General features: G+C 32.1%; 1 protein-coding gene across 1 annotated transcript in view; it reads right to left on the bottom strand.

Annotated features, from left to right (window-relative positions):
• LOC139493302 (adhesion G protein-coupled receptor L3-like) overlaps positions 1-22,719 on the bottom strand; it is a 46,264-nt gene that overhangs the window by 16,252 nt on the left and 7,293 nt on the right. The window contains exons 2-15 of the mRNA XM_071281576.1: positions 21,422-21,494; positions 19,915-20,043; positions 19,175-19,437; positions 18,480-18,561; positions 16,041-16,190; positions 13,125-13,580; positions 7,973-8,065; positions 5,715-5,809; positions 4,879-5,073; positions 4,264-4,335; positions 3,510-3,624; positions 2,146-2,241; positions 1,693-1,756; positions 1,151-1,244 (exon numbers count right to left, since the gene is read on the bottom strand). Of these exons, the coding sequence (XP_071137677.1) occupies positions 1,151-1,244; positions 1,693-1,756; positions 2,146-2,241; positions 3,510-3,624; positions 4,264-4,335; positions 4,879-5,073; positions 5,715-5,809; positions 7,973-8,065; positions 13,125-13,580; positions 16,041-16,190; positions 18,480-18,561; positions 19,175-19,437; positions 19,915-20,043; positions 21,422-21,494 (1,977 nt within the window). The remainder of the gene's footprint in view (positions 1-1,150; positions 1,245-1,692; positions 1,757-2,145; positions 2,242-3,509; positions 3,625-4,263; positions 4,336-4,878; positions 5,074-5,714; positions 5,810-7,972; positions 8,066-13,124; positions 13,581-16,040; positions 16,191-18,479; positions 18,562-19,174; positions 19,438-19,914; positions 20,044-21,421; positions 21,495-22,719) is intronic.

Genomic DNA, 22,719 nt, shown 5'->3' on the forward strand with positions numbered 1-22,719 from the left:
GTAAAAATATGCAAGTGTTCGGTAAACAGAAAGTTGTTGAGTGATAAATCTGAAAACACATCACACGGTATAGCTGACTTGTATTGACCCTTAAGTCAAATTTCAGAAATCCTAGTATTGTAGTTCCTGAGAAAAATGTGACGAAAATTTTCAACTTGGCTATCATGTGTAAAATCATACAAGTGTTTGGTAAACAGGAAGTTGTTGAGTAATGAATCTGAAAACGCATCACACGGTATAGCTGACTTATATCAAGCCTGAAACCAAATTTCAGAAATCCTGGTAGTGTAGTTCCTGAGAAAAATGTGACGAAAAATGTTCAACTTGGCTATCAGGTGTAAAAATGATACAAGTGTTCGGTAAACAGGAAGTTGTCGAGTGATGAATCTGAAAATGCATCACACGGTATAGCTGACTTATATCAAGCCTGAAACCAAAGTTCAGAAATCCTGGTAGTGTACTTCCTGAGAAAAATGTGACGAAAATTTTCAACTTGGCTATCAGGTGTAAAAATGATACAAGTGTTCGGTAAACAGGAAGTTGTCGAGTGATGAATCTGAAAACGCATCACACGGTTTAGCTGACTTATATCAAGTCTGAAACCAAATATCAGAAATCCTGGTAGTGCAGTTCCTGAGAAAAATGTGACGAAAAATTTTCAACTTGGCTATCAGGTGTAAAAATGATACAAGTGTTCGGTTAATAGGAAGTTGTCGAGTGATGAATCTGAAAACGCATCACACAGTATAGCTGACTTATATCAAGCCTGAAACCAAATTTCAAAAATCCTGGTAGTGTAGTTCCTGAGAAAAATGTGACGAAAAATATTCATGGGACGGACGGACTGACGGACTGACGGAAGGACAGACAGAGGTAAAACAGTATACCCCCCTTTTTTCAAAGCGGGGGTATAATTGTCTTATGCATTAAAAATTTCATGTATTTTTATTTCGAGCGAACCCTAGGCAGCGCAGTTGTTCCAGAACCACATGTTAGGCATTCTGTAATTCAAATTGTATTTTGTATATTTTGTACTCAGCAGTCGGATAATATAGATTTGCATAAGCTCCAAATACTATATGAATTGCCTATTACGAATTTTTGTGAATATATTTGTACTTGAATGTTAAAAAAGAAGTTTAATACATACCTTTTTATTTTGTTCAAATGTAATTGATATATTTTCGGCTAAATTGTGGATAGTTTGGTCAAATGAAACAGACATCACATCAGAGCCAACTGATCTAAAAATATGTTTTATTATAAATAATAAGCTGGCCAATACACCTCAAACTAGCATTAGAACTGGGCAAAAGTGTTGAAATGGCTGTGCAGTATCAGTTTGACGATAAATAATTCTATTCAATTGATTGCTAGTAAAACCATGTAGTTTAGATGAAAAGAAATGTACTCTTGTCATTTTAAGCATCAACATCTTGATAAGCTTTCCTGGTGATTGTTAGTTCAAACAATAGATCGCTTGTTTAAGAAACAAATAGGATTACTAACAAATGACATTTAAGTAACTTTCAACATTTCTATATATAATATACCATAAAGTTTTATAAATCGTACAATCTAAAATTTTGTGTATAAACTCTCCGAAATGCTACAAACTTACAACAACTGCAGTGTGAAATTTAATCATGGTTATATTAGTTATAGTAAACCAAAAACGACTAAAATGCCTACCTATTTGCCGTTGTTGGAAGGATGCCCGACAATGTTTTATACATTGCTGCTGTGTAAAACTTATCTGAAAGAATAAAAGTTATATAAATGTATATATATTTTTTTACAGAAAAGATCATATTAATAACTCGTACAGAAAACTCATTATTAACGTTTAAACAATGTGACCATGAGGTTTGAAGCCTACAAATCATATTTGTCTTTCAAATAAGTAAGTAATAAAATGTTTCATTGAGAAACTGAACGTATCAACAATGTGTCACTAATCTGGATGCATGTGCATTTTAAACGATGGGCAATCTCCAACAACGAAGATTTTCTTCTTCCTGTAAAATTCTGTATCGAAGTGATTATAAAAGCAGTATTCAAACAGTCAGAATATAATACCAATAATACTTGACTCATTCAACAGCGAGTAAGACAAGCCGGATTACAAATTCCAGTGTAATATACCTTTTAGAACTGGTTGGTCTGCAAGTAACAATTTTGATCTTGAATGTACATCTGGCGGGAAAGACAGGTTCTTCTTTAGTGTTGAAATTTCTATGACTGAAGGAATCAACATTGTATTTATTTATTTCAAATGAATACAGTACCGATTGACCGTTTGGTGTACAAAATAAATATGTATTTGCATATATGTAATTAATATAGTAAAATAATCTTATTTTTATAAGAATCATTCCGGTTTTTTTGTCAGCTTAAAATATGTTTTAAATTTTTAAAATTATAAATGTGCGTATTGTAATGCGTTTACTTTTCTGCATTGGCTAGAGGTATAGGGGGTGGGTTGAGATCTCATAAACATGTTTAACCCCGACGCATTTTTGCGCCTGTCCCAAGTCAGGAGCCTCTGGCCTTTGTTAGTCTTGTATTATTTCAATTTTAGTTTCTTGTGTACAATTTTGAAATTAGTATGGCGTTCATTATCACTGAACTAGTATATATTTATTTGGGAGCCAGCTGAAGGACGCCTCCGGGTGCGGGAATTTCTCGCTACATTGAAGAACTGTTGGTGACCTTCTGCTGTTGTTTTTTCTATGGTCGGGTTGTTGTCTCTTTGACACATTCCCCATTTCCATTCTCAATTTTATTTATAATCTTGTTTCCTCATTTTGGAGGCAGTATTGTGAAGTATTCATAAACATCTTAGGGTGTTCAAAATATTTTATAATGTGGGGTGTCACATCATTCCTTGTCCTTGAATATATCAGTACAACCCCTCATTTTGAAACCCATATGACTTGATATCTCTTCTTGTAAACTCAATTAGGAAATGTGAAGTACAATTATATAAAATGGTAATTGTTAACGATTATATAATAGACCTGCATAAAACGTCTGTCGTTGAAACTTTTACGATATCCCGTATCATAGACATATACTAAAATGATTGTATTCACACAAATAACCTAATTTTACTACTGAGTTTATCCTTTCTGTAATGTAAAATTGGTTAATCTTGTCATATTTTAAAAATTGTTAGTTTTTTCGTTATTGGGACACATCACCCGCAAATGTGTTGTTTCGATTTTAGTATGTTCAGTAAGATGTCAACTACAAGGATAAATATCGGCTTATCCAAAGTAAGTCATTACCACAGCTGCAGTTTTCTTTTCATCATGTACCCCATTTATGTAATTTCATGTATCACTGATGAAACTCGTCAAAGATAGCAGGCTTATAATTTTGTTACGCTAGACGCGCATTTCATCTACATAAGACGAAGATGAATAGCAATTATAACCAAACATTCCGAAGATGGTTGTGCAATAGAAAACCAAGGCATCTATGCGCGAGTCTATAACTTAGCCTACCTAAATTTTTTCTGCTGATGATTTTCGTTTCATTTGATGATAAATTCTTTTGCACGAGACTACCAAGACTGTCTACTATTCGCATAATACTGGATGCTCCTTTGTCAGAATCGTCCTGTAATTAGTTATATGCTATTATTAAGGAAATGTACAAAAATATATAAATTAATACAACAATAATTGTTTTAAGCTGATGACACAAAAATAAAACTGTAAAGAAAGAAAATATTGCTTTGAAAATAGATTCTGCTACTGCTGATGTCACTCTATGCCCTAACCTACTACATTCCGGTGTTAGAATCATGTAAAAGCGGGTGAAAACGGCTCCTTACATGTACAAGGGAAATAACTTTTCCACAAACACAATAACAATGTACTGCCAAGCGTGATCTGATTAAAAGATTTGAATAAAGGTGCAATTTTCTCTTCATTTATTACAATTGTTATTGGAGAAGTTCAGTTGTTTGATACGGATATAAAAAAAAGGATCTAATTTTGCGCGTTACCGCCAACAGATGCTTTGATAAGATAGAATTAGAAGAGAAAAATCTATGGGGATGTCCAATTTTCTTTAATTCACACATTTTATAAAAAAAATAACCAAATTAAGTCTACAATAAATCGCTCAATTGTCAATATTACAATGATAACAAAGTTCGGATATTTTCCGCCGCTAGTGAAAAGAAAACAAGAACTGTTTTGGCATGCCCATTGTGGTGTTATACATTAGTTTATATATTTAGTACACACTTACATGCGTGTTTACTTCGTTCCAACTATGGCTGTTTCCTGTATTCAACACAGAATTCAAAACATCTGCAAATTTCTGAAAAAACATTTCAATTTTAACAAATGCATATGTTAATTTTTTTTATTAAGTTGGTGTTATGTAAATGTCTCACATTAATTTCATTCATTATGTCAATTGTTAATCGTACTTAATTTGTAAATCGACATTGTCTGAGAAATCTAAAGTCTGAGAAGTCTTGTGTTAACTCTCATGTTGTGTGAAGTTTGAACTTATTTGCCATTGTAAATAGAGTCAAACAAGCGGTAAGATCCTTTTAAAATTATGTACACAGTGCTAAATCATACAATACATCTGCTATCATCTCAATTATATTTATTTTTTAAATCTAAGGGTAGGACATCTTTCTACGGGATAGCAACCTTTCATTACAAAAAAAAAAACCAGCAGGCAAGTCATTTAGAGGCCAAGCAACATCTACAGCTTGCTCCAAATGTGTAAAGGCTTTTTCAGAAATTATGAATATAAAACTAAAACTAATTCACTTTAGTATTTTTAATATTAAAAATACATATGTCTCAATTCAAATGTAATTTTAATATAGTTGTGTACAGTATATACCTCTGAATTGACCGACGCATTCTTCGAGTTTCCTATTTGGATAATAGAAGACAAGATTGACGTAGTCTGTTTTAAATCTCCTGATTTGAGAGGTTTGTCATTGTGATCCCCAGTGGTATTATCTACAGTATCCAGTATATCAGTTATAGCAGCTGTAGCCTGCTCCGGATTTGTGATCTGTTCAAGTTTTTTTAGCTACAAAATAAATGACAAATAAACAAAAAAATCATTAACGTTTACGTAGACCAAAGGTTTATCACATTTTATTCTGAACAACTTTGTACTTCGAATTAAACAACTTTTTACACAGAGAAATTCATGTTAATAAAGCGCACAATCTGTACGGCGGATAGTAGTGAATTGTTATCTACTGTACGGTTATAAGAATATACAGTTTTTGTTATCATTGTCTCGATGCTTCGGAAGTACATGTATCCAGTGGTGAAGTTACACAGTGGAAATGCATTGGAAATAAGACGAATTGAAAACAATGTTGCCTGACATATGATGATAATTTCGTTTTTGTTTCTTATATTTTCCATTGATATGTGCAGTTATTGTTCACATTTGCGCACAAGATACAAACAAATAAAATTATAAGTCTATTTAGACTTGTTCATTTGTTGACTGCTCTTCTTACATTTATAAAAGTTAAACATCGACTATAGAGAAAAATGAAGAAAGTTACTATTTGTTTTGTTTAAAAATTGTGGTAAATGCACACTTTCAAATCGAAAAGTATTTTTCGCGTTGCTTATACCTCGAGACTATTAAAAATCAAATAATGATAACGGGCAGTTTTAAGGCTGGTATTTTTGTTCTTATCGCATACATACTTTTTCCGTTGTTTTATGAAGTATCTCATTAACACAGTTAATATATACTGGCGTTCCCCAATCACCATTACTGTCGCATTTTCGAGAAGCATTACCTACAAGTAAACACATAAATTCAAGTGCTAACAAACCGTCATACTATACAGTCCGCCAAAAGTTAAGCACCACCGAAATATAACTGGCAATATTTTTTTAACTATTGCGAAAAAATATTAATGTTTGGTGTTATGAATTACCTTCAACATACACTAAGAAAATCAATTACGACCAAAAAGATTGAACTCCGATAAAGCAGTCAAGCAACCTTTTATCAAATGTCATCTGCGCGTTTACAAATACACAGTTTCTCCAGGTGGTCGTGTAAGTGTTCGTACATTGGTCAGTCGACTTCTCAGAGGCAACTGAAGAGCAAGTCTTGGTGTATAGAGACCTGTACTTACAGGAAGGCACTCCACCGTCAGGTTTTAATGGGATAATGACTATCTATGCTTGAACATAAGAAGCTGACAAAACACTCATTGTTCAGATGGTAGTCAGTTTCTTTTACTGCCAGTAGACGCCAAAATACGAATTTCGCGGGGAAACAAAACGGCCTATGACCAAAAACAATGTTTGCACAAGGACTGCATTCAGTGCTGGTGGTGTTCCAGTACGGGGTTGCTTCTTATACCGTTATAAGCTGGGTATGCATGTTCTGCAGGGTAGCATAAACGGACAGACAAACAGAGATTTGTAGCCTTAAAACATTTTAGTCCCTCATTTTAATAATCCCCCACTTGCGTCTACATTGCCAAGACTCTTGTACATGGACGACAACGCTAGAACACACAGAGCAAGGATTTTAACCGAGTCCAAAGAGCAAAAAGCCATTTTCACTATTTTTTAGCCTTCCATGTCCCCATACATAAACCCTATCAAACATGTCTGAGATACCATTGGCGGAAATCTCAATCACAGAGATCCACCTTCACAATATTTTGTCGATTTAAAAGTGGTATTTGTTGTTTAATGCAACAGATTTTCTAAACTAAAGCTTGAAGGCTTATTCCGAGAATGAAACGTCGTGTTTTGAAACTCTACCGGAAGTGAGGTTGTTATGCATGCTGTTGACTCAAATGTTGTCATTAAAATTGCCAAACATACCAAAGCTTATGTGTAGAAAGTTTTAATAATATTGGGTGATAATTTTTTGTAGAAAAATAAAATCAAAGTGAAACTTAAATTCTGTTTCTGAATTCAGTAATTTACACTATTTCTATGAATGGAAAATCTACATGCATAGAACCTTCATAAGTGACTAAAATTACATTTCTGGTTTGTTTATGGTATACATTAGCAAAATTGCTATATGATTGTTTTATTTTTTTCGTGGAATAATTGATTTTTTATATTTGAAAAAAAATCTGTGCAATAAAAACAGGTGGTGCTTAACTTTTGGCGGACTGTATATAACAAGTTTTATTATCAATAACAGTATTACAGTTTGGTTTATAATTTCATTCATTGTACATGCATATGCCTAATCGACACAGTAATCTAACTCCCACTATCGAAGTGAGAATGTAATGACAAAATATTTGTTTGGACGACGTTTGAAATACCCCAATCGCTTGAGTGAAGATATATAACTACAACCACCCTAGTTCGTCCCATACTTTAATTTTTAAATAAGTTGCATGAATTTATTTTTTTCGCCACACATTTCTCCAGTACCACTCAACATAACTACTTCGTATTTGACCAGCTGCTTGAAGGTGACGACTTGTAACGTCTAGGATTTTGTGGATCTGTTTTACATCTATAGCTACTGCTTGTGAGATGACAATTTGATGTATTAAAAAATATGTTGAATGAACTTAATATTTTCGTAACACTTTTTGCCATTACCACTGAGAATGGATTTATATCTAGTATGAAGGTCGACATTGATGATTAGAAACGTCAAATCACTATAATTTTAATTTTTCAAAATGACTGTTCTGTTAATAGGCAATTCAAATTGCCTGCAAGGTATGCAAAGTTAATTTTTTTTATTCTAATTATTATTATCATTATTGATATTATCATGATGATAACTTCTACCGTTTACTAAATGCATAAAAATAATCGTTAATGTTATCCCAATTTGCGAAAACGGCGGCAAGCTAAACACGGATAAGTCTTAGAATCGTACGTGACGAGATTTGTACTTTTTTCTTCAAATTTTGTTTTTCAAAGACGGACGCAAAGTAGAGAGATGAATCATGTATATAGATTACCTGTATAATTCGGAGGACAATCTTTTATGTCTGTTTCCCCTGCAGCTGTCTTCCACCATTTAATACTTTCAAGCGTGTCACCTGGGCAATAGTCTGAAACCGATTACAGTTAATTAGTATTACGGTTATTGCACATTATTAGTAAAACAATATTTATTAACTAAAGTATGTAAAAACACAAAATGCTTCATATTTCTACAAACATGTTGCATGATATGTTTAAGTCACATCAATTTTCTTTCTCTCAGTTTTGTAAGTGAGTAAGTTAAAATATTGAAAACACATATATACATTTAGTATATTAAATATGAAGGTGTGAAGATAAGATAAATAATTTCAGTGTCATTAGAAATATAAGCAGTGTTACATCGCGAAAACGAAAATAGCATGAAAGCAACATTATAAGTCTAGTGTCTTCGATGAGTTTATATTTAGATTATTATGAGCTTAAATGTTGTCGATCCAGGAATGGGACATTTTTTTAATCAACTCTCAAGCAACACTTACATGGAACTGCCTTTTCTTGCACTTAAATAATTCATATATTGATCCACAATAAGTGCATAAAATTAAACGTAGAATAATGGTATTCCGAATATCTAAAAACTATCTTGCTATTTAGTAGCATATATATAACATGGCACTGTACCTGATAACTTTTATAAGAACAATAAACGAAAGAAAACCCTTTACTTGGTTTGGAAACCATCCTAACTGCGTCGTCAATGTCAAGAGCATTAAAGGGTATTTAATTTGTAAAAGATAACATAGTTACGGTGAAAACTTTTTATTGTAGGATAAACTCTGTTTTATAAACTGTAAATGGTATTATTATTTACCTTTTTGAATGCTTTGATTCAAGAGATTAGTAAACAAGTTTAGAACCCTTACACGTTATTACACCTGAGTAATGTACTAATATTAAATACCTTAGCATATCTAATTTAGGATAGGAATGTATCCTCTTAATCAAACATGAATGTGAAACAATCACAAACACAGACTTTAAAATGTTTAAACAGTAGAATTAAAAATGTTTTTGACATAACCGGAAGAACATTTACCACATGCACCATTTAAAAGTTTGAGTGAACTTAAATATTTTCTTTCTTTGTAGGTTCAAATTTCAAGCTTTTTAAAAAATTGTTGAAATTCTAAACATTGAAAAAAATCACATATAATTAAACACGCAAAACCAAATGAATCGGCTCATATGGAACCAAACTAGTGTCGTTATATCTGAATAACCAAAGGTTCAGTCAGAGTACATGACGACCCTCTGTTATGATTAGACTAAATCATTTTGTAATCTACCTCTTGTCTCGGTCGAATCGGTGCTGAGATAAATATGTTGACACAGAAGATCAACACACGATTCAAGTGATTGAATGGTGACAATTTGTTTGTTAACTGATACAAACATCCCTTCAGAGATACCACTTGCTAAATTATCAACGGCGTCGTAAACTCTTGGTGAACGACTAGCGTCATTATAATTCATATCGTATGATTGCCTTGATGCTAGTAATATGAATATAGAATTTTTGTCGGGTGATGTATTTTGAAATCTCGTATCTACCCAAGCATGCCATGATAACCCATGTTGTCTCCAAAGCATCAACTCTGCAAGTTTTGTAACAATATCGGTCGCCATTTTGGTACTTCTAAACGCGTTATTATAAAATGTATGACGTGTTTCAATATTATTTTTGATACGCACCACAGTTGTATCAATTGTTTGCATTTTAAGTTCCTTATTTGGACAAAAACTTCTGGCTTCCAACAAATTACTTATGCCGTCGCTGCTACCATTTTGTTTGTAAAGGGACTCCACAAGAGTAACAACTAAGCTCCAAAAATTATTTTCATTCATATCACATAGTGATAACGTAACATTTTGGAATTCCTGGCTAGTAAAACATTGTTTATTTACACTGATACTCAAATTCTTTATTTCACTACACTCATACTGTACCCATGGACGTAAAATACGTACCATATCAACTTGTAAACATCTCCGAATATTGGCAAGTAAAATCTGATTTATTGGTTTAAATTTATGTTGATGTTTATCATATAATGAACAAAATTCTCTTTGAAATGTTATTCCGCCATCGTCTTTTCCTGAACACGAGTATTTCTTTCTAAAGCAAGCATTGTACCAGTTACAATCGAATCCAGTCGGAACATAACACAAATCGGGAAGTGAGACATTGGAATATTTCGGAATAGAATCGTATCCTAAACATGAACAGTTTTGGTAAACCTCTCCGTCATTAACATTGTAGAATTCTATCATACACTGATAAAAGCAGTAGGTAGTGTCGTCTAAACAGTAATGCTTCCCATTTGATGCCATTTTAATAAAGTAATTTGAAAGACATGTTGCCCATTGGTAACTTTTATATTGCGGTGGTATTAAGACACATTCTGATAATCCCTCCGGACCAGAATCTTTATCACAAGCGGCATCACAATACACAAGAAGACATGTACAAAACAAATATAACAACATGGTCCTCTACGTACAGTTTAAAAGTGAAAAGTATTTATCAATATCGTAAAAATAAGATCTAAGCCTTCGATTGAAAAAGGTCATATTTTATCGCGATACACCCAAGATAAAGAAGGGGTATTATGATGTCATCCTATGATGGATGTTATCACCTACGAGCGTTATCAGTACTAAGTAAATATTCTCTTTAATAAAATTGCAAATAAAGTAATAATAAGTTATTGTCCATTTAATGATAGACAAAGGCACAGGTTTAAATTTAAATTAGGCTATATATCTTATGATAAACCGAAATTTAAATTTAAAGTTTATAGATGGTACAGAATAATTTTTAACTGAAACATTTAACATAAAGCAATTGAAGCGCAAATAGGCACATTTTTATCAAAATATCTTAAAAAGGTATACAATGTTTTAGTAACTTAAAATATCTTTCGCTCGAACGATTTAGGAAACGTACATAGCAAAGATTGATATGTAAACTATTTGAAAAGCTACAGTGGAGATCACTTCTAACCTCTCATTCGACCTGTCAGAATAATCTGTCATAGAACTGTTCTCAACTGTCATAGAAAAGTTCTACCCAGAACAATTCTGTTCTAAGTAGAACTGTCAGGATCAGTTCTAGGGTAGGGCTGTCTAAAACTATTCTAGATAGAACTGCCCAAATCAGTTCTAGTCGTAGAACTGTCAGCAGAACTGACAAATCAGTTATAACCATAGAACTGTCAGCAGAACTGACTAAATCAGTTCTAACAGTAGAACTGTCAGCAGAACTGTCTTAATCAGTTCTAACTGACTAAATCAGTTCTAACCGTAGAACTGTCAGCAGAACTGTCTTAAACTGTTCTAGCCGTAGAACTAACCAAACCTTTTGGGATTGTAGAACAGTTCTAAATGACGTCACTGAATGATAAAACAGTGCTGTGATGAGAATTTCTTAATATATATTATATTCTTTTGACTTATTCAAATTTAAGACAAAGAGTTCTTAAAACTGTTTTATGGATAGAACTGACTAAATCAATTATAGCCGTAGAACTGACCAAATCAGTTTTAATCGTAGAACTGTTTTAGTCGTAGAACTGTATAAAACTGTTCTAGGGTAGAACTGTCAGGATAAGTTCTAGGTAGAACTGTCTAAAGTAGATCTAGGTAGAACTGACCAAATCAGTTCTAGGTTAACTGTCTAAAAGGTGTCAGGATGACAGTTCTACATACTGTCCTAGAACAGTTCTCCTGACAGATTCAGACAAATTTGATGAGAGGTTAGAAGTGATCTCCACTGTAACCAATGACATTGCAAAGTTTTTCATTATATTATATGACAAGTGAATGCATACTAGGCTGATCTATAATTCTACGATTGACGTTTATCTAATGTGATACCCTTGATATGCCCTTTGAAGATTAACAGAGATTTTTCAAACGTTGTGTCTACACTAACTTCATTCTGTACAGATATCGGAAGAAAACGTCAAAGTCAGTGCAAATAAAGTGAATAAACCTCTTACTAATGAAATAAACAGAATACTAATTGAGATATCTTATTTTTATTTATAATTAATTTCTTACAAACCGATTGTTCCAAGACCAAGACACATAATAAAACTCTGCCAACGAGACAACTCTCCATCCAAGTCACAATTATTATTTTTTTAAATAAACCATTATAGGTCAAGGTACGGTCTTCAACACCGAACAGCAAGCCTTATTTTGATTGACCAGTATTTTTTTCTAACATGCTATACGTTAATGAAATCAAGTGCTGAGAAAAATACTACAGAATGAAGTAATATGAGATGCAGGGTTGATATACAATAATGCAGCAGCGTCCCTTTCATTCGTACAAACTACTTTTAAGTAAACATGCGAATAAGAAACATCTTTTATAATACTCTCAATTCCGGACTCCGTTTTTCATAGAAAAGGTCCTGTACAAGTTCCCTAAACAGTCAATTGCCAAAAGTATACAGAAATAGTTTTTGTATTGCTTTTTGTAAAAATAATAAAATTGTCAATCAGACAAATATCAGCTATTCAGAGTCCACATGGATATGTTTTATTCAATGTCCATATTTATTTACAACGCAGGCCATCAAAGCCTTTCACAATGAGCAAGACATAATCAGAATGTAACTACAGCATGAAGTAGACAAATTTCAATTCAACGCCATTATTTATGAATAAAACAATAAACGAAAGATGACAGAAGACAGAAAAAAACTACAACCACCATATGCTTTCGAAATTGAACAGGCAAATGAGTATGTGGATGGGGTTGGGGTGGTGGGGAAGTAAAAATGTTTGTGAGTGTTCAATCCTTCCCAAACCCTATATATATATATAGCTGTGTAACAGTACAACACGAGACCACACTGCATTTCTGTTTTTCATATCTATTTATCTGCTCTTCAACACACAAAATATAACGTGTTCTTGTTAATAATACGCACATATAACAATGCTACAGATACATCACATCCATTCAAAATTATATTGTCCAATAATTTACAATATATTATGTGTTCTTATTTCGCTTACGTTGATTTTTCAAATTTTGGCTTCCCTAGTTATAAGATGTGTATTGTTTTTTTAATAACTTTAAATAATCAATTACTATACCCGCTATCTTACGTGTAAATATTATAGTCTCTAGAGTTGATGTTCTAGTCAAATGTTGTGTGCTTTTATATGTTGCTTTATCATCAACAGAAGTTGTTTTGGCTGCAGTTGTTGTCTCCAGAGTTGATGAAGTTGTTTTATCATCAGGAGAAGTTGTTTTGGCTGCAGTTGTTGTCTCCAGAGTTGGTGAAGTTGTTTTATCATCAAGAGAAGTTGTTTTGGCTGCAGTTGTTTTCACCAGAGTTGATGAAGTTGTTTTGGCTGCAGCTGTTGTCACAAGAGTTGATGAAGTTGTTATATTAACGGGAGAAGTTGTTTTGGCTACAGTTGTTGTCACCAGTGTTGATGAAGTTGTTTTGGCTGCAGCTGTTGTCGCCAGAGTTGATGACGTTGATATGTCATCGGGAGAAGTTGTTTTGGCTGAAGTTGTTGTCTCCAGAGGATATGTTGTTGTGTCACTAGACCTAGCTGTAGAGGTTGTATTAAGTTCGTCATAAAATTGATCGTCATAAAAGTGATGATGATGATGATGATGATGATGATGAGGAGGAGGAGGAGGAGGAGGAGAAGGAGGAGAAGGAAAAGAAAGAGGAAAAGGAGGAGGATAAATTCTTTATCTACAGAGGGTTACTCAATGAGAAGTAGTCTAACTTTCATAGAGGCTCTCAAACAAAATACATGTATACAGTTAACATTCGTACATTCATACATAAAAATATATTATATTACTAATATATACATAATTCAATCATTCAAACATACAAACAGACAAATGGCAATAATTGGCAATAAATGATAATAATTTGAATAAATATGCTTATTCTTACAACAAAAGAAAGAAAATTAATTATTCGACTTGCATAGAATTTTCAAAAAAAATTATTATTACAATGTTTTTTGAATAATTCCACATTACGACATTTTTTTTTATCTTGAGTGGTAAATTATTCCATGATGCCCTGGTTGCAAAATAATGAAAATATTTTTTATTAAAATTTGTATTCGGTCTTGGAACAAATAGATCAATATTAGAGACAGAACGTAAGTTGTGGTGTTGCACATCAATAATATTTAGCATTGCTAAGTAATCAGGTGTGAATCTAGTTACAATTTTATACATTTGAATTGATTGTTGGTATTTTATTCTTTTTGTAAAAACCCATTTTAAAGATGAAAACATAAAATTAGATGGAACAGACATATCGCATTCTTTCTACTCTATTTTGAAGTTTTATGATTCTATCTGAATCTTTTTGTAATACGTTCCCCCAAATTGATTCAGAACTACTAATAGTCTATATATGGTAGAATATATGCATTATGAAATAGATGTCTTGTGTGTATAGGCAAATATACTTTAATTTTATACAAAAGTGATATTTTCGATGAGATAATACTACATATGCGATCAACATGATCTTCCCAGCATATATTTTCATCAATGTCAATCCAAAGTTATTTGAAAGAACGGACATTCTCAATACATGTTTCGTTGACGGTAATACATAATTCTGATAGCTGTGTACGTTTTCGGTTTGAACCCAATGTCATACACTTTATTTTTGTGCATCAGTTTTCATACTGTTATTGTTACACCAAGATTATAAACCATTTCAATCATTTTGCAATATCCTATTTATTTTTTCAATGTTTTTATTATAAAATGCAATGTTGAATCATCAGCATATAAATCCATGTCGGATTGTTTAACATAAAGTGGTAAATCATTTATATAAATTAAAAATAACAGAGGACCTAAAATAGAACCTTGACGGACTCCATATTTTACAAACGATTTATCAGATTTAATGTTAGCAGATTGAAATTCTTATTGTCTTTCAGACAGATACGATTTTATCTTATCTATGATATGTTCTCCGATATGATAAAATTTTAACTTTTATGGTTTACTTAAATTAGGCCGTTAGTTTTCCCGTTTGAATTGTTTTACATTGTCATTTCGGGGCCTTTTATAGCTGACTATGCGGTATGGGCTTTGGTCATTGTTGAAGGCCATACGGTGGCCTATATTTATTAATTTCTGTGTCATTTTGCTCTCTTGTGGAGAGTTATCTAAATAGCAATCATACCACATCTTTTTTTCGTGAGATCTAAAGGGAAATAATTTAAATTGGATGTAACGCGCTTTCTTAATTCTTTACAGTGTTTTGTCTATCAGCTCATAGACATAATTTTGTCATGTGAACGTGACGTCATCAACGTTTTTTCATGACTTACTCAGGTTTAAAACGCAATTAAGAATGGCTACCGGGTTATTCAGTGTGCACCACATTTTTGATGTTATTTCTTCGTAGACAGAAAAAGTATTACAGTCATTTAATTCCTAAAATAGATTAAACCTAATTCAATGATAATTTCTTTTAACAATACTGTACTTATTTTGTGTGTTTGTCAGGCATGTAAAGTTTATTTTCAAATTTACTATTTATTTTTCAAATTACTTTCTATTTCTATATCCAGAAATAAGAAGAAGCGCAAATTAGACAACTTCCCGTCCAAGTTACAATGTGTAAAAAGTAAAACATTATGGGTCAAAGTATGTCTTCTAACAGGCAGCCTCGGCTCACACCGAAAAGCAAGCTTTAAAGGGTCCAACAATATATAAATTACAAAAAGTTGAGAAGGTGATAGAGCAGATTGGTAACCCGAGATAACATTACCGCGGCGAACTGACACACGGTCTTATCTATAAACAAACCTCATGTACACAAAATGTATATTTTTATGTATATAGTGACTTCGCTTACATTATCTAAAAATAGCCTTCGCTCCACAAAGTAACTGGTTATCATAAATTATTATACCTTTCACCTCCATTTTTATATTTAAAAACATTTTCAACGTATATATGCATTAAAATTTTCATTGCGACAACTATATATAGTAGAACCTGTCAAGTAACCGTACCTGTAGAAACCGTTGTCTCCTGAGGTGAAAACGTTGTCAACTTTTCTGTTGTTTTAGTTGTAGTAATTGTAGTAAATATTTCTGTTGTTTTAGGTGTAGTGGTTGTAGTTAACATTTCTGGTGTGTTAGTTGTCGATTCAGCAGGTGGAACTTGATAAAATATAGACATAAAACTATAACTGTGTACAACAAAACGACGCTCGGGATTTCTCGATGTGATAATTTGGGTTGTTAGCCTTAAATGAAGCTTTTAATTATATTGCACTATCATCAAATATAATATTACTCCTTTTCATGCGAGTAACTCTGCATAGAAAAAATAAATGTTTAAGAATGGCCAGTTAAAACTAAGTAATTTTTGCAGTTCCAAAATATTACTGGTCGTCTGGTACAAATGGTGGCAAAAAGATCCGATTCCAGTTCTGATATAGACATACATATTCTACAGCAAAAAGTAAAATCACAAAAGTACTGACCTCCGAGGAAAATTCAAAAAGGAAAGTCCTTAATTAAATGACAAAATCGAAAGGTCAAACACATCAAACGAATGGATAACAACTGTCATATTCCTAAATTGGTACAGGCATCGTAATATGTAGAAAATGGTGGATTATACCTGGTTTTAAAAGACTCTTATATGCAAATCATGCGACAAAAGTTTTTTAACCGAATATTCAGGTCAGTATAATACTCTATTCATACTTTTGAATATTGACTTTTCACGAGGATGACCGTCATAATTGTATGAAACGTCGCACGATACTGGTGTCACCTCACTCAAAGACGTAAGCCAACATAAAAACGTTGGAATGCATTTGTTCAGATGGCTTTTTACAATAAATTTTAAAGGATTGATTTGTTTTCCTAAGAAAGGATTAATTGTTATTTTCTTAGATAAAAGATGTTAAGCTTTAGTTTTATTAACAAAAATAGTTATAATTATTAGTATAAAAGACATCTTTTTAGGTCTTTAAAATTTAAAATAAAATAGAGACAAAAGACTATATATTTAACAACTATACCAAGATCTATATTGCTCGAGTGTTTATAAACGGAGGTGAACAAACTTAATGTAAACCAGAACACACCCGTGATATCGCGAGTCTGTGACTGAATTAAAGAATATAACTATGCGTAAGCCTTATTTTAGTATTGGTATTGTCATCTGATAAAGTCATGCCGATTATAAGATGCACAGTTTTCTCTGCTTTCAACATCTTTCTGTTTGAACCCGTCGACCTGGAACTTATCAAGTATTGGTACTATTATTTATTTGGAAAACAAAATGGCCTGGAAAGGAGTATTTTTTAATCAACAGCATTGTCCTTTATGAGTTATAAATAAAGTTGAATTCTTTGATTCGTTGTTTGAAGCCATTCCGGCTAAATTGAAAACTGTACATGCTGTACCTATACGCCTTATTTTAAGTCCGGATTTTTATTATTCGTATTGTCATCTTAGAAATTCATACTGATTAAAATACTACAATCGGGAACAATGTGACAATGATTGAATTTAGTTGTGTCAACCCTGTGATTACGACCCGTGTATATAGCAAAATCTTAAACACAGCGTTTGGTGGTGCGCCTGTCAGATGCGGAACGTACAGATAAGTTAATAGGTAACAGGTGAATATACTATTGGTATCGGTATCGGATTCGACCCGGAACTTCTTAATTATTGGCAATATTAATTATGTGGAAAACAAAAGGGTCTGGAGTGGTGTAATGTTTAATCAACAGCATTGTACTATATTAGTTATATATAAAGTTGAATTCTTTGATTCATCGTTTTTACGTGATGACGGCTGACAAATTGGACCTCGTAATTTTAGTATTATAGATATTACAGGCACTTGTCTCAGAAAAAAATTCCTATATACTTTAATGTTATTTCCTATATACCTTAATATAATATAAAGTTATATAGAACAATTTTTTTCTGAGGCAAGTGCCTGTGATAAATATATTTGACATGATTACCAATATTACATCTTTCTAACAGAGACCAAAATAATGACAAAGGAGTTAGCAAGTATACGTCGTTTGATATAATAGGTAACATGGCTTTTTTTAATCTGCCACAATCCCCATATTCAACACAAAGCCGTAACTGTACACTTATTGACATAATCTGATAATATAACCCAGGTTAAAATAAATCACAAACAATACAAAAAGTTCTCGCAATTACTGAATGCACATCGAAGTGCTTGATATCTATGTGTTGGGAATAGGATTTATTTCCCTAACATAAGTTATGCAAATAATGCAGTAACTGTAATTAATATACGTTTTATAGGCTTAGAATGTTTTATAATACAGTTGCACCTGGACCTTATAAGATCATTTTGTCTGGATTTTGATCCTAGCACAGAGTACATGTTTTATCCTTCAAATTACACATATTATATACCTTTCTATACTACTTTTCACGTACCATTGCAAATGCCTGTAAAACTGATATCATCCAAAGCAATATCGCCAAGATAGGAACTACCACGAATACCATCAAATACAATCTTAAATTAAAAATATACAGGTTTAAGGAAATGGCTTTAATATTTTGTAAAATATTTTTCAAAATAAGATTAGTTGAATTTTAGTAAGTAAAAGTTAAGGCGCAATAAGACTAAATTTCAATATAAAAAAAGATGTGATATGATTGCCAATTAGACAACTCTGCACCAGAGACCAAAATGACACAGAAGCTTACGACAATATGTCACAGTACAGTCTTGAAAAATGACCTAAACCTATACCTGAGTATCACAATGCTGTTTCACAACTTTACTTGTTTGCATAGATTCAAAACAAATGTTCAGCACTAAAACTGTTGAAGGAACTAGGTGCTATAGGATGAACTCTGAAGAAAAATAGCAGGACAAGAGTTTTGAGTAAAAACAAGGCAAAAAGCTCCTTTGCATTTGCTTAGAAATTCCTAAATTATCATGTTTCTATCATTTTGTAACTTTCAATATTACCTAAAATTATAATTAAAATAAAACTGATACAGTCAGTAAAATCATAATAATAGAGTGAGAGAGAATCAAAGAACAGAACCCATTTATGCACCACATGCAATTTGTATTTTTCCTATTTTGGAGACATAACGATATAAAGATTTAAACCAACCTGGAAATCCTTAAATTTATCTGGTATGTATAAACTGCCTTCTATCCAATTGTTTCCATGGTCTCCCGTAATATTGAGTAAAGTAACGGGCTGACTTTGGTTTATAGTGACACCTACTAGTAAACTGCCAGGTTTGCCGTACATGTGATACCAAAATGTTAGACATCTATTGGCTTGGTTATGAAATGTTTCACTTATTAGCCTTGCATAATCTCCTAGTTTCTTTCCTGAAGATTCTATGTAGATGTATTTTCCAGCTTTACCTTAAAGCAGTAATATTAAGAATTGTTGGTTTCTGTTTCTCCAGAAGCATATATTTTAAATTGAACTTTCTGTTGAAAAAAGTTAAGTTTGAGCACGAATTTGATGTAATTTTATTAGACTTGCCTCGAGCTTAAAAAGAAATTCCCACAACAACAGATCTAAAAAAAAAAACAACACTTTTCTTTCTGATTGTTTTAGTGATTGAGTTTAATATTAATCAGATTAAGTTAAAGCAAACTCCCTTGTCTCAGTTCAATACAAAAAAGGAAATGAAAATATTGTCTTTGTTACTAAGTTTATTGTGCTTGACACGTTTTTTGATATTGATGGCCTGTTTATCAACTACACCTTTGCACGATATGGTCAAAAGTTTAATTTATAATCTAGACAATGCAATGTTAGTATAAGCAGATCCAGATCAATGTAAAAGGGAAAATGTTTGTTTGAAAATATCCATGTTAATATATGAAAATTACCTGGATTAGTGTGGTCAGAGAATGGACCTGTCCCACCGGTTGTAGTTGGTCCACGGTTAAGGATCCATTCCATTGTATCATGATCATCATTTCTCCAGGTACAAAGATCAGTATTGAAATTGCAGTCTCCTAATTAACACAAGTAAAAGATTTAAAGAATTATTAGGATTAAACGCATTTTGAAAGGGATTCATTGGTGTATAAACTACTAACTGATCTGTAGAACAAGTGACTCAAGATCATATCATATTAAGGACTTTAGTTTGTGAGTGAATTGGTCCAGTTTATACATTAAAAGATTCATTTCGAAAGACGTTTAATCATATAGAAAAGTTGGGTGATTATCTCACAAACTAAATAAAAGTCTGATGTTAATGCACCCAGCTCATACATGAAATTCTGCCGAATTTTGTTTTTTTAATTTTAAATTTATACATTTTCCAAGCTTTAGGGCACTATTTCTTTTTATTATTAATTAGCATAGAAATAACTTGATCAAATTCTGTTTCAATTTGCTTGAATCCCTTGATCCCATCTTGAATAGATCACAATGAATCAGGTTACAAATCAAAATAGTTTTTGTAACATGACCTGTAAACCAAGGAAAATATATAAACAAGTATTTGTAGATATGCATATACCATATAATAATTATTTTTTTGTTTGTTTGAAATTTTACTCTTTGAACCATGCTAACATGTGAATAGCTTTATCGTATTAGAGTTATCCCTCTTTTCACGAATTGTCTTTTAAATTACTGTACACAATGTTAATTCCGACGAAACATCTATAAATTTTACATTTGATAAATTGTAGTACAAATTGATAGTACATGTATTTAAAAATAACGACGTCAGAATGTACATTAAAAAGAGTTATCCTGCTGAACTGACTTTATATAAAGCTAATACTAACAACAAACACTGTCCTTTCTTGGATTTTGATTTTATATCTTTAACGGAAGGCTGATAGCAAAATTCATGATACAAGAGATAATTTTTCATTTCTTGTTGTTAATTATCAAGTTTAGATGGTGATGTTCTCCTGTCACCAACTTCTGGTGTTTATATATCTCAACTTGTTGGATTCGTTCGTGTACGTACATGTAACAAGGTATTTGATGTTAACGAAAGGAATCTCTGTACAACTAATAAATAATAATACCATGTTTTTTTATATCACAAACTAGTCATCATCGGTACTTGGACATCATCATTCTAAAATATAATTCAACATGCAGGCATCTTATACGTTCAAGTGTTTCACATCCAATCTTTTATGATAATATTCTTTACAAAGCACAAAAGCTAACGTTCCAATTTTGTTTAGTTTAAGTTGATTTTAACAATGAAATGTATCATAACTATTGGTAAAAATAATTATTGTCTGAGGCATGAAATAAACGCAGTGTTTACATAGATTACAACAGAAGTTTTGGCAACATGGTACTTCGATGTATATGCAAATATAATTGATACCATTACTTTTGATTGTTATCAATATTTACCTGGAAGAGTTTCCACCATCATACACATACAACACAATGTAAAAAATGTAATTAAATGCCGACGCAAGTACATCTGAAATAAAAATAAATCTGTAATATCGAATGGTGTAATTAAGAGTTACACAATGCTCTGACAACGTTGTTTGTAACAAATGGCTTTAATACGTGTACTTTCCAACGAAAAAAGTTGAAATCGGCTGTGCACATAGCAGTTTTAATTTACTCAACGTACATATAGTTGCAATACAGAAAGGAACCTGATGTGCAGTGGTTGTCGTTGATGAATGTTTCTAGTTTCTCGTTATCTATATAGATTAGACCGTTGTTTTTTCCAGTTTGAGTGGTTTAATACTGGTAATTTTTTGGGCCCTTTACAGCTTGCTGTTCAGTGTGAGCCAATGCTCCATGTTGAACACTAATAGAGCCTGTAATTCAATGGTTGTCGATTGTTGATGTGTAACATATTTGGTTTTTGTTCATTTTTTTTGTACAAAATGTAAACTTACTTTGACCTATAAAATGGTTTACTTTTACAAATTATGACTTGGATGGAGAGTTGCTATACCACATGTTCTTATTGTGAATTAGCCAAAGATACAACTTTATGATTAAAACAAAAATATAAGAATTGTGTAAACAGATTTGAATAAATCGTTTTGACTGATTATTTACTTTGAATTCATACATGACATGAGAGTGTACAAATGTATTGTTCAAAATTGAAGCATATAGTTGTACATTGTAGTTTAAAGTATTTTGATTATTATTTCTTTACATGTCCGAACACCTCTCTTGTCGTGTGTATACAGGCGGTAAATAGTCTCTAGAATTCTGATGTTAAATATGCTTTCGATTTTCTGGCAGTTTATACGAAATTTTTCGGTCTATTTTAGCTGCTTCAATTGATCTTATAAGATTAACATCTGATATAGAATCTTTTCAATTACATAAAACTTTATAATGTCGATGTGTTTTTCTTCTTCTTCTACAGTGTCCCTGTGTAAATAAATATAGATTGCTGAACAAATTATTTTCACTCACTTTTTGATATATCTATATACGAAATATTTTTAATGACTTGACTTGAATACTTATAACCCAACCAATTCTTAAATATACATATTTTTTGTATAACTTAACAATGTTGTAATGAGACTAGTTTGCAACGTCCATTGGACAATACTACAAAAATGTTATTGCATATTATTTTAATTACGTTTATTTTCCCTGTGTCGCTTTTGTCTTTCGTCATTTAATCCAGAATCTAATGTAAGTAGTTCTTTGGATCAAAAGAGTGT

The sequence above is a fragment of the Mytilus edulis genome, chromosome 10 (genome assembly GCF_963676685.1).
Source record: "Mytilus edulis chromosome 10, xbMytEdul2.2, whole genome shotgun sequence".
NCBI lineage: Eukaryota > Metazoa > Mollusca > Bivalvia > Mytilida > Mytilidae > Mytilus > Mytilus edulis.